The 13842-nt window shown below is 37.3% G+C and overlaps 1 protein-coding gene across 1 annotated transcript in view; it reads left to right on the top strand.

The window, feature by feature from the left end:
- abcc8 (ATP-binding cassette, sub-family C (CFTR/MRP), member 8) overlaps nt 1-13842 on the top strand; it is a 122000-nt gene that overhangs the window by 42569 nt on the left and 65589 nt on the right. The window contains exons 10-16 of the mRNA XM_033968232.2: nt 1697-1859; nt 2947-2987; nt 3581-3726; nt 9966-10080; nt 11056-11175; nt 12434-12506; nt 13629-13734. Coding sequence (XP_033824123.2) covers nt 1697-1859; nt 2947-2987; nt 3581-3726; nt 9966-10080; nt 11056-11175; nt 12434-12506; nt 13629-13734 — 764 coding nt within the window. The remainder of the gene's footprint in view (nt 1-1696; nt 1860-2946; nt 2988-3580; nt 3727-9965; nt 10081-11055; nt 11176-12433; nt 12507-13628; nt 13735-13842) is intronic.

Raw genomic sequence — 13842 nt, 5'->3', positions numbered from 1 at the left:
TGTCGCCCGCTCTACATGATCCTGTTGTTTTTTATTTCGCTATTGTGTCTAACGTTAGCAACAGGTTTGATTGACAGCGTTGCTAAGGGCCTGTTTTCTACTAAACTAACGGTGCAGGTGTGAACGGGCGTTATCTTCCACGGTTTCGCTCTTGGTTGGCTCTTTGGTTGCTATGATACTCGCAGTCGGAATTCCAAACATGGACGTCAGCTCGAAATTAGCCGCTATAACCTGCTCCAGCCTCGATTAGCTTCATTTGACTGGAGCTGAACGCTGTGGATGACGTCAGACTCGCTCAGTCCTCTTCTTTACACAGTCTGTGAGCTTTAATCAACAGTTGAAAGTATGTGGTTTGGAGCAGAGTTCAGAGTTTGGAGGAAGAACTTTGACATTTTGTGTGCCTCCGTGTTAAATAGAACTGATTAACCGTCTTGCTTTTGTTCATTACATGATTTAGAATAAAAAAATGTATCAAAACTGAGATGAATCATTACATTTTTTATTCATTTTACCAGCAACCAAACTCTGAGTGGTCTGGTAAAATGGTCATGGTCACATTTTTATAATAATAATAATAATAATAATAATGCATTTCATTTATAAGCGCCTTTCAAAACACCCAAGGACACTGAACAAGATAAAAATGAGACAAAAAACGTACGAATACAATAAAACATGACAAAAAACTGATTGATAAAAGACGTGTGATTGATTTACGAGACACTCAAAGCGCTTTACATCAAGGAAATACTCACCCAGTCACGCAAACATTCATACACGAGTGCGCACAGACTCTATAGATGGGTTAAGTGTCTTGCCCAAGGACACAACAACAGCATTCATTTGTGGGAGCTGGAATCGCACCATCAACCTGTGGGATTTAGTGTGGATTTAGGCCGGTCATGATAATCACTACATCGACTTATTGTTCAGTATATGGCAGCTGACTCAATATTTACTTTTTATTTGCAAAAGGGGGATATTTGGGGTATTTTTGTTGTCAACACGATAAGATTTAACAGCTGAATAAGTCCCTTTTATGGCTCATGATTGGCTCATTCTGCTGTTTATTCGCTGCAGCTCGTGTCTTTTAATGAAACAGTAATCAGACAGCATTATTTAAATCATAATTAGTGGCATAAAGTACTTTCAGTATTATCATTTATTGCAGTATTTCTCTGTAGCGATATAAATCAGACTAAAAAAACGTGTTATCATGACACTTGTAAACGGATCTGACCACGCATGTTTATGGTGTTTATATCAAGAGCGGGATTCGAACCACCAACCGACTGAGCCACCGTCCGTCCAGTTTACGTTACGAAAGAAAAAACTGAATCGTAGTACAGTATATATATTTAGCTGCCTGTAAAATTGCATAGAACATGGTGTAGTTTTTACCCCGAAGAGTCTTGCTGCAAACTCGTTCTTAAATACGACGTTTTCTTTCGTATGAGCTGTGAAAAGTGTCGATGTGTCAGAATTTGCGCTCACGAGATACTAATGTTATGTTAATCACGACAGCGGGAAACCTCTGCTATGGAAAAGGATTCGTTTTCCCTGTTGTGGAATGTCGTCAAGCTGATTTTGAGGCTATATATTGGTACTATACACTGGGGAAATGCATCACTTTTACATTTTGACACAGAATATTTAGGCGTTGAGGTGGGTGCATCCTGTTTTTCTGCCTCTGTAGGAGTACTCCAGCGAACGCCTGAAAAAAACCAACGAGCTCCTGAGAGGAATCAAGTTACTGAAGCTGTACGCCTGGGAGCGGATCTTCTGCGACAGCGTGGAGGAGACGAGAGAGAAAGAACTGACCAGTCTGAAGGCCTTCGCTCTGTACACGTCTGTGTCCAGTAAGACGCTACAGCAGCCCGGTGTTATTAAGATCATTAAAGTGCATGGGACGGTTTTCATTTTTGTTCGAATTAAAGCAGACGTATTATGCAAAATGGACTTTTCAGAGCTTTTAACCGTGTTTTAGTCGTTTCCTCTCAACATTTGCTCACACAAAGTTGCATTTGAACTGATTCGCGCATCAATCTTTAATCGCTTATTTTCAAGACGCCATTTTGCCGATCAATCCCCGTTTTCACCGCCACTGGTACACGCCCACTGTGACCTACTTACCTCATTCTTCAGTATCAATGAAATCATTCCTCTGCTCGCGAGTGTGATTTGCAGTTATCCACTGAAGGTGCTGACTCTTTGTTGTGATGACGTTTACAGTGACGTCAGCTCCTATTGGGCGCTGGAGTTTTCTAATGTGAAACTCAGCGGATTTGTTTCTTTTCTCAAGTTGTTTTAGATCAGGGGCGTCAAACTCATTTTCACCGAGGGCCACATCAGCAAAACGGCTGCCCTCAAAGAGCTACATGTTAATTAAATATAACTGTAACTACTTTTTTTAACTTTTTAATTTATTGTTTTTGTATTTATTATTTATTCAAGTTACAAATATTGCATATTCATTTGCGTAGATGTAAAAATATGGCTTTGTAACGGCGCATCTCTTGATAAAATGACATGTTAAAACCATCATATCTTTTAATTTATCCTGTCAGGGGCCACATAAAATGATGTGGAGGGTCACATTTGGCCCACGGACCTTGAGTTTGACACAAGTGTTTTAGATGAATATTGTGATTTAAAATGTGAAAATTATAACATAATGATCCACAAGAGTCGTAGATTATAACTATCGAGCAAACACAAACACAATATGTCTGCTTTAATGCTTAATTTGGTGGTCAGTATATATCTTAGTTTATCAGTCAAGTGACAAAAAAATCACATATTTCAGACATTTTAAACAGCCATTTTGCAAAATAATGTTCTGATAAAGGTAAGATTAAGGATTAGTGGAACTAGCTTTTTATTTCAAATTAGATTATTAAAGATTTGGTCAAGAAATGCTGATAATGTCCTTTTTTTCTCCCTCAGTTTTCATGAATGCAGCCATTCCTATTGCAGCCGTTCTAACTGTGAGTATCTGACAGTGGAAATAAATATTTAATAGGAGTAAATGCAAAAGTTATGTTATTTGATAAGGAATATGAAAGGAAACGACCGTGTTCTATGAAATATCAGCCTCCATTTGCATTTTTACATTGCCAATAAACATAAAGTCAGTGCTGTCAGTGGATGTAATTTCTTATGCATCGACTCTTGTCCAAACAAACCCATCCTGACACTGATATAATGGATCTACACGGTCGTAAAAATAAAATGTGTTATAGAAAATTAATTAAATGTGAAGTGTTTTTACCACCAACCTCATGACAAACTTTTGTAAAGGTTTATCTCGGCCTCAAAAGTCGCTGACCGTAATAACAGACAGAGTTTTAAACTAATTTCATCTAAAAAAAAATAGTTTTATTGGCTGCGTTAGACATATTTCCATCCAGAGCAGATGGTGCAGTGATGTTTTTTTTGTGTGTGTGGAGAGACACACTGAGAAAATACACGTTTAAAAATCTACTCGTAAAAATACAATGACACAAACAGTAATGTGAGTATTTCTATAGTATCGTAGTTACTTTCCACCGCTGTGTCATGTCACCGTGCTCCCCTGCAGACATTTGTGGTTCACGTTCACATCTCGGAGGATGCAGATCTGTCCCCAGCCGTGGCCTTTGCCTCCCTGTCCCTGTTCCACATCCTGGTGACCCCGCTCTTTCTGCTGTCCACCGTCGTCCGCTCCACGGTCAAGGCTCTGGTGAGGTAAGCCCCAACTGCACCGAAAAACACTGTTACATTTAAGAATTTACTGAAAAATATTACCCTGTGTTTCAATTTTGCTGGTGTTTATAATTTCACCATCACTGTTCACTCAATGGAAAAGTAGAATAAGCCGTCGCATCTGTCAGAACAACACGATAAAATGTATTTACAGTATTTTCTGGACTATACGTCGCTCTGGAGTATAAGTTGCACCATCCGAAAAATGCACAATAATGAAGAAAAAACAGATTTAATTGTTTCTGTTGAGCAAAATTCAACGCAAATCTTTATCAAAATCAGCACATTTGAAGTTTTATAAGAGACATAAAGTACATTTTGAAACAGGTATTTTAATATGCGTACTTGAGTAGATTTTCTCATGTGATACTTTTACTTTTGTACTCTTGTATCTGTACTTTTACTGGAGCAAGAAAACTGAGTACTTTCTGGGCTATACGTCGCACCAACCAAAAATGCATAATAATGAAGAAAAAAACATATATAAGTCGCATTTTTGGGGAAATTTATTTTACAAAATCCGAGACCAAGAACAGACATTTTATCTTTAAATCAAGTTCTAATAATAATAATAAAATGTGGACCAACAGGCTGAATATCAGTACATCACGCTAACGTAACACATTTATATTTATTCAGCTCCATGAAGCACAGACAGAACTGAACACGTGTCTGGTTTGTTCACGTAAGATATTAACAGTTAATCAGATAAATAAAGTATAAAAACAAGCAATAAATTTACTCTGGATCTCACTGCAAATCACTTTCTCTTCTCCGTGGCTCATCAGACTCAGCAGAATATGATTTTGTTTTAGGGGCGTTTTTGTTCAGTGTTTCTCTTTGTCTTTTAAATCACCGTAATGTTGAAATGTTAAATGTTCAGTGGTTCAGGAGGAGGAGACACTGGTACAAGTCTAGAGCGTCAGTGCGACAATAACGAAGATGTGAAATTATATATTGTAATAATTTCACATATAAGTCGCACCCCTGGACAAACTATGAAAAAAGTGACACTTATAGATAAACTGACTCAATATCTCACTTGTTTGTTGAAATTTTAATACAAGATCTCATGATTGTGTCTAAAAACTGTCCGCTCTAGAACTGAAATGAGAAAACAGCTTTTGGTTATTTTGCTTCCCCAAAAATGGAACACAGTCAAGGACGTGCAAAACTAGATAAATTTGCGCCACTGCAGCACTTTAATAATCTGGAGATAAACATTTATAATCAAACCTACTCCTGTTTTTAATGTTTTAAATGAACCTGTGCAGGTGTTAGTTTGGTTGGTTTTTGTTTGTTTGTTTCTGTATTTTAACACAGCGCTCGTGAAAAAGAGTCTGGTGCTCTCGTTGGACTCTCCTTATGTAAATATAGATTAATTAATTAGAGATAAATGAAAATATGACATATATAGAGGTAATTATAGAACTTTTACCCTAGCGACCATAATCTTTAGAAGGACCACAATACTACACAATACTTATGATTAGAATGATGTTTAAACTGACAAAAAAAAAAAAAAAAAAGCTTTCCTCACTTGTAAATCCTCCCTGCGTTTTGGATGGAATATTTCAATGTTTTGTTTTAGAACTACTTCCTGTATTTTTGTACTTTTCTTTTCTTGCGTTACCGTAGCAACCGTAATGTTTACAAGGGCCAAAGGTCAGACGATACTTACGATTAGACCGATAAAAGTATTCTGTTAAATCAAAACGGACAGATGGAATTTTTCAGCGTTCCGTTTTAGAACTCGCCGCTACTTCCTGTATTTTTGTGCTTTTCTTCCCAACTTTTTTTTGTGTTTTTTTGTTTGCCCGTTGACTGATGTAAAATGATGATAAATATTGATGTTGGAGAGTTGTTCTACCAAAAGAGGCTTGAATGGCACTTGACCTTTTGCAGAAGCTTCTTTGGGGGCTGTTTGTTTTTAGTGCTGAGCTTCCAAACGCCTCGCTCCTCAAAAGTAGAGCAGATCTGTGGAGATTTCTATATGTGTGACGAGCTCTTGAGACACGGAAAATGTGTTGAGTTTGTTATCCATCTCGTTAATAATCGGCCGTGACTTTTGAAGCGAAACGACACATTCCAGATATACTGCAGTTTGTATATTTTAGTATTTTTAATCTTTTATTTTTAGCTAAAGTGAGTGGCTGTGATCCTTTGAGAGATTTGAGGCTATTTTGGGCTTTTTAGATCTGATCTACCAGTAAATGTTTTTTTTTCAAAGTGCTTACATACAGTACACAGCGTAAAAATAGCAAAAGCAATTGATTGATACATGCACAGCCTGTACAAAGACTAGCCAGCGGTTATAGCGGCTAATTTGGAGTTCCATATTTGGAATTATGAGTATCATAGCAACCAAAGAGCCAATCCAGAGCGAGGCTGTTGAAGGCAACGTTGATTCCCGCTGACACTGCTGGTTTAACAGGGATCAGGCTCTTAGCAACGCTGTCAATCAAACCTGTTGTTAATGTTAGCGGGGAAAGAAGGCAGTTGATTTGCCTCGTATTAATGTTCATATCTTGATTTACAGACACAATCACAAAATAAAAACCCCAGGATCATGTAGAGGGTTAATATGAACATTTAAGACCAAAATGACGAGTCTGACAGCAGCAGGTACAGAGAGAGGACACAGTTAAAAAAAACAAAAAAAACAAAACTGAAAATAAACTAAAGAAAAAACAAAACAAACAAACCTCAAAATAAAAAAGAAAGAAAATAGACAAAAAAAAACAACCTAAAAATATCTAAAATAAAAAATAAAAAATACAGATAAAAAATGATAAAAAATAACTAAAAAAAAAACACAAAATAACAAAATAAATAAATAAATAAGCACAAAATAACTAAAACAAAAACTCCAGGATCATGTAGAGCGGGTTAATATGATCATTTAAGACCAAAATTACGAGTCTGACAGCAGCAGGGACAGAGAGAGAGGACACAGTAAAAAAACAAAAAAAAAACAAAACAAAACTGAAAATAAACAAAAAAACAAAAAAAAGAAAATAAAAAAGAGAAAGAAAATAAACAAAAAAAAACAACAACCTAAAAATATGTAAAAAAATAAATAAATAAAAAATAAATAAATAAAATAAAAAATTATAAAAATAACTAAAAACAAAAACACAAAATAACAAAAAAAATAACAAAAAAACAACAACCCAGGATCATGTAGAGCGGGTTAATACGAACATTTAAGATCAAAATGACGAGTCAGTGGAGCCGAAAGCGCGTCCATGATCATTTCCTATGTGAAACGCGGCGGCTAGCAGGTTAGCTCTGTCCATTTATATAAACAGTCGATGCTTTAGCTTTGCACAGCTCCCACAAGAAAACTGTTTGTACGAGATTTGACACAGAAATCCTTTGGCATCTTTAAAAGGGACTTGGACCGAGGCCGATGGAAGAGAGTTTATCCACTCACCAGTGTGCTCTTCTGTGTGTGAGACAGTTTAGTGGCCACAAAATACTGGACAGGGCTGTTATTCATGTTCATATCTTATTTTACAGACAAAATTGCCAAATAAAAACCCCAGGACCATGTAGAGAGGGTTAATACAAACATTTAAGACCAAAACGACGAGTCTGACAGCAGCAGGTGCAGAGAGAGGGGACACAGTTTTTCAATGGAGTTCACACATGAGCCAACCTGAGAAAGCCCCAGAAAAAGGATAGGATAAAGGATACGCTGCATTGTTGTTGTTCGCGTTTGTCCTCGGAGCCGCGACCGTTTTTCGGCGACTCTGCGGATTGGCGGCTCATCTTGTTGGTCGTGTTTTTCAAAGCCAGAATAATTCCACACGTCAGACTTCAACTTCTTGAGTACGATATAAACGATGATGAAGAACCATCCCCTAGACGCTAACAAGTGTCACTGCTCTGATAGAGGGCCCCCTTGTGGACAAACACCAGAACTAACATCTAAACATGGTGTTGAAACCAGAAACATGAGTCAGTCTGGTGCCAAAAAGTTGATTATAACTGTCTATAAATCTCTCCCCCATCTACAACTCCATCCTCAGACCCAGAACAATGAGAACAATAGCTGTAATAATAAGATAATAAGATTTAAAAGGCAGTGGCCACCAGCATTCTGACCAGAACTGAAGAAGCGGCTTGGATGAGCAGCGAAACATCTTCACTCCTACAAGATTTGTCCAGTTGACAGATTTAACTTCGATTATAACCGTGTGCGATGATCACGATTATTATAAAATGCCACAAACGATTAATTGCGGACCTTTTTGATGGTGATATTACTGTATATCGTCCCATCCTTAACCTACAGTCAGACTCACACCCACAGGGAATGTTGTTGACATCAGTACAAAGTATAAATAGCTGTTATGTAGTGCACCACCTAAATCCACCCCCACTCACTCCAAACAACTGAATGAACATTATCGACCTGGATCTCTGCCCATGTGACCCATCTGTCTGTCACATGTGGCGTTTATTCCTGGAGAGCAGTGGTTTATGGCCGCCCTGTCTGCGTCGGTCTTTTATAGCGCCCATTCACACTGCTCCTTCCTTATTTCACTGAATCGACTGAAACATTAAAAATAAAAAAAATATTTGGATTTGCATGTGAGGAACTCAAAGTTAATTCCACCTCATTTGCTTTTTAGTAAATAACTGCAGCTGTGTGACATTTTCCACCTTCATAAATCAAACTCTCAGCTTTGACCTTTGGAATAAATGATCAAAATACCCATAATGCAGTTGTTCGTCAGTCACAAACCAGCAGAGAAAATACGTCTATAGTCAACTAAAGTCCTGCCCCTCGATTAGTCAACTAAAAAAGGAGCACGGCTGTTGTAATTCCAACTACGTCAGCTCTTAATGTGCTAAAATAAAGCTCAAATTAAAGTCTCACAAAGCTTCAAGACAGAGCAGAGCCTACAGCTAGCATCACAGTGCCAAGGAACGTTGACAACATCAGCTGTGTGACATTTTTCACCTTTAGAAATGATGCTCCCAGCTCTGACCTTTGAAATAAATGAGCAAAATACCCATAAAGCAGTTCCATTTCTATTTTTGGGGGTTGTTTCTCAGTCACAAACCACAAGTTTAATCTAAGTTTTTATGTGTAAACACCAAAAAATACCAAATCTTCAGCAAACTCACTCACGAACTTCTCCTTTCTGCTGTTGTCCCAAATAAAAGTTGATTACAGTCGTCCATCGTTATATCACGGTTCATCTGTCCCACAATGTCGATGAAACGTTCTGCACCGACAAAGACGCCGACGAAGGTTTGAACTTTGAGAGAGTTTAAACGAGAGAGAAACGTGAGAAAATGTTAACGCCTGTGTGAGAAAAGTGTATAAAGTGTGTGGTGAGGGGTTTTACAGACAAAAAACATAGAGAATAATTGTGAAAAATAAAGCTGATACTTCGCGGATTTTGACTATTGCGGGTTATTTTTAGAACGTGACCCCCGCGATAAACGAGGGACCAGTGTAAAACAAATTTTGGTTGACTAAGATTAGGTTCCAGTATCAGTATCGGTCGACATCAATACTCAATGCTGATATTTTTAGGGGCTCTTCCTCGTTCTTTTTGAACAGACTCTTGAGTAACAATGGGAATAAAAGAGTGTTATATGTCAGCGCCCCCTATGGACAGCTGCACATCAGATTAGCAAGTAGCATTTTTTTTTTTTTTTTTATTGTACCAAAACGACTACGCAACGCTACTGAATCCTCACACTTTTCACTGATTAAGAAAATAAAATTGGCAGTGGCAATGAAAACAGGGGTTGATTGGCAAAATTAGGTGATTAAAGATCGCTCAAACCTGCACAAATGACTCAAAAAAAAAAAAATCAAGAGGCTAAATGAGAAGGAAACAACTCTGAAAACTCCATTTTGCAGAATAGGTCTGATTTAAAGTAAGAAAACTTGTAGCGTGTGCAGTTTAGTTTTGTTTCGTCAGTGATAAATCCAGTTGACGCTATGATGCAATAAAAGTATAAACATGCCCATTATTACTTAACTGTGGTTTGACTGATTGATTGAATTGATTTCTTTATCTGCCTCTGACACAGCCGGAGGAAGAAGCCCCTTATCTATATAACACATCCTATTGACCTAAATTACACACAGAGCGCCGTCACATGTGATCGTCTGGTTGGTTACGGCTTTGAATGCGCGTCCAGACTTCTATACGACACAGTGAACACTAATTACTTTCAATTCTTTCTTACAGTGTTCAGAAACTCAGTGAATTTTTCTCCAGCGATGAGATCGGCGACGAACAAGAGCCCAGAGCCATGGTAACGTCAGCGTCCAGCAATCACAACCAGAACAAGTATCAGGCGGTGGTGAGTTCACGTTCACTGTGTCGCTAACGCTCAGCTAAAGAAGACACGTTCAGGAAGTACATTTTCAGTTCATTTTCCCCATAGACTTTTCGAAAAATTGAAATATTAAAAGTTCAAAGGTGTTGCGGAGGCTAATCAGTGACCCGTTCATGCATTGTCTTCCGCTTATTCGAGGGCGGGTCGCGGGGGGAGCAGTCTAAGCAGGGACTCCCAGACTTCCCTCACCCCAGACGCGTCCTCCAGCTCCTCCAGTGTCCCTCCAGCATGTCCAGGGGCTCTACTCCGAGCTCCTCACCCTATCTCTAAGGGACCGCCCAGCCACCATGCGAAAGAATCCCATTTCAGTCGCTTGTATCCACGATCTTTTCCCATCAGTCATTGCCCAAAGCTCATGACCATAGATGAGGGTAGAACGTAGATTGACGGTAAATCGAGAGCTTTGCCTTTTGACTCAGCTCCACAACGGACCGATACAGCGACGGCATCACTGGAGACGCTGCACCGATCCAACTGTCAGTCTCACGCTGCGTCCTTCCCTCATTTGTGAACTTAAACTCCTCCACTTGAAGCAGCTAACCAGCTACGTGCTACCCAAATTGGCCTCTTTAACTGCTAGCCTTGATGAGCTTCATTTGACTGGAGGTGAACGCTGTAGTTGACGTCACGCTCACTTAGTCCACGTCTTTATACAGTCTCCGCTCTCACTCTTCCCTCACTCTCTCCTTTAATCCCTCAGGTACTTCCCCAGTTAGCAGCTCTATTTGAAACGCGGTTGTGCGCTGAGGTTAGGCTTTAATCCCTCTCTTCAAATCCAGTTTCTCATAATGTCTCCGTTCATTACACTGACATGTTTGAATACCTGTTGTGCTAAAACGTGCCCCTGTGTCCGCCCCTCCCTTGTGGTTACCCTTTACTGTGATTTAAACCTTGTGAAACCTCCGACCTCAGTCTAAGTCTCACCCCAAATCCGCACAGCCGCTGAAGGTGGTGAACAGGAAGCGGCCGCCCAGAGACGACTGGAACAACTTCGGATCACCGGGACAGTGCGACGGAGATGGACCCTCCCAGGACACAGACCAGGACACGTGTATCAAAGTGAGACGATGCAGACGAAAACACTTTAGCGCGCTTATTTTTATCATTTAATTATTCTTGTTTATCTGATTTATTTGCGTAAAACATTGAATGAGAATGTTGACACAGATACAGTTAAAACCAGATGTTTGCATACAAATATAAAAAGACACATACGCTTTTTTTTCTCACTGTCTGACATGAAATCGGACTAAAGTTTTCCTGTTTTAGGTCAACAAAAATTACCAAAATTATTTCTATTTGCTCATTATTCTGGCATTTAGCAAATAGAAATAATTTTGGTGAATCTAATTGACGTAAAACAGGAAAAGTTTAGTCTGATTTCATGTCAGACGGTGAGAAAAAAAAAGCATATGTGTCTTTTTATGTATATGTTTATGTAAATTTCTCATGTAAATTGTAGATTCTACTTGCAAATTGTCAAAAAATACATTGTTTGCTGCATACTTTTTAAAAACATGAAAGACAAACAGTAAAATGCCATTCTGACTTTTATTTTTGCAGTTAGATTCCATCATTAAAATTTTGCAAACAGCACATTTTTGATTTATCGGTTTATCTGTGTATTGATTGATTGATTTGGGAAAAGTGCTTTTTAATGGACAGACAAAGGCGAAGGCTCATTTCCCTCCCTCGTCCCAAAGGGATGGGGTCATTATGTCATTATTATAATTAGGTCATTGTTGTTGAACTCAATATGAAAGAAACACCAATATCGCAGAGTTGAAGAGGCTCTGTGCACAGGAGCATGCTAACTTTTTGTTAAAAAGCATAAAATATAATATAAACAATCATTAAAATTGCAATTGATTAATGTAAAGACTATTTGATTGTTTTTGATGTAGATTATTTCAGTTTGTGGTGTTTTATGCTTCAAAATTAGCATTAGCATTAGCATTTAGCGTCATTTGTGTCGTGTTCATCATGTTTCAGTGATCCTCAAGTCACTTTTCACTGCGTTATCCTTAATATTTATTCTTTTTAGCATTAATCTGCAAAAGCCTCAGCGATAAAACTGGACAGGAAGTAGTGACGCTAACAGTTAAATCACCAGGTGCAGTTGTCCAGAGAATCAATACGGGAAATCCAAATACTTTTGCGTGAATGAATGAGACAGAATAACTACAACTACTGCATAAACCTGACCTCAGTCAATAACGACTACTACAGATGCAGTTTCACCATTTTGAACAAGAGATAAAAGACAATGCATTTGTTTATTAGTGTATCAATGTAAAATCTTTCACATTTTTTCCAGATAACGAGCGGCTACTTCACATGGACAGATGGACCACCAACGCTGTCAAATGTGGACATCAATATTCCTTTTGGTAAGAGCCAGATTCTTCAAATACAAACCTCTTAATAATGTTTCTCATTGTGCAAAACCTTTTCAGTTTATTCTGTTTAATCCAGTGGTGGATGAAGTACTTAGTCTTGTCTTTAAGTAAAAGTACAGATACTGGAGCAAAAAATACTCAAAAAGTAAAAGTATCACATGAAAAGTAAACGTATTAAAGCACCCATATAAAAATGTGCTTCAAGAGTAAAAATTTAAAGTATTTTATAAATATTTTGAGATGTAATAAAGCTTCAAATGTGGTGATTTTGATAAAGATTTGTGCTGCTTTTTGTTCAGCAAAAACAACAGAATCAATCGTTTTTTCCTATCCATTTTTATTTGTATATTTTTGTTTTTGCTCAAACTACGAACGTGTTAAACATAAACATTTTCAGCAGGTCTCAGACAATAATAATGAAAAATACTTTTACTTTTCAGTCCTATTCAAAAAAGCCGAAGCTTGAACTTGAAAACTTCAGTCAGGATGTTACCACAAAAACATATAAAAACCATATAAAAATAAAATAAATAAATAAAAGATTGTAAAAAATAAAATAAATAAATAAAAGATATAAATAAAAATGTAAAAATAAAATAAATAAATAAATAAATAAAAATGTAAAAATAAAATAAATAAATAAATAATGTAAAAATAAAATAAATATATACACAAAAAATATAAATAAAAATGTAAAAATAGAATAAATAAATAAAAGATATAAATAAAAATGTAAGAATAGAATAAATAAATAAAAGATATAAATAAAAATGTAAAAATAAAATAAATAAATAAAAGATATACATAAAAATGTAAAAATTGAATAAATAAATAAAAGATATAAATCAAAATGTAAAAATAAAATAATTATATATGTAAAAATAAAATAAATATGTAAAAATTAAATAAATAAAAATAATCCCTCAAATCATAGGAAAAGTACTTTTTACTTTTCAGTCCTGTTCACAAATGTAGTAGAGTAGAAAGTACAGATACTGCTCTCACATGTACTGAAGTATATATATATAGTATATGTAGTGCTTTACTGCTTTTACTTTGTCACATTCCTCCACTGCTCTAATCTTACATGTCCTTTTCTGTCTCTGCCCTCAGGTAAACTCACCATGATCGTGGGGCAGGTGGGTTGTGGGAAGTCGTCGCTGTTGCTGGCGGCGCTGGGCGAGATGCAGCGAGTGTCAGGACAAGTCATGTGGAACAGGTCAGACGTACTCTGTGATTCTCTACATGCACTGCCTGGCCAAAAAAACAAACAAAACATTGATGCTGGTCGAGTCTGACGCTGCTCAAAGCTTCTCCAGCTCATCCC

This window comes from Periophthalmus magnuspinnatus, chromosome 6, assembly GCF_009829125.3.
Source record: "Periophthalmus magnuspinnatus isolate fPerMag1 chromosome 6, fPerMag1.2.pri, whole genome shotgun sequence".
In the NCBI taxonomy this organism is placed as follows: domain Eukaryota; kingdom Metazoa; phylum Chordata; class Actinopteri; order Gobiiformes; family Gobiidae; genus Periophthalmus; species Periophthalmus magnuspinnatus.
This window is presented reverse-complemented; position numbering and strand designations above follow the sequence as displayed.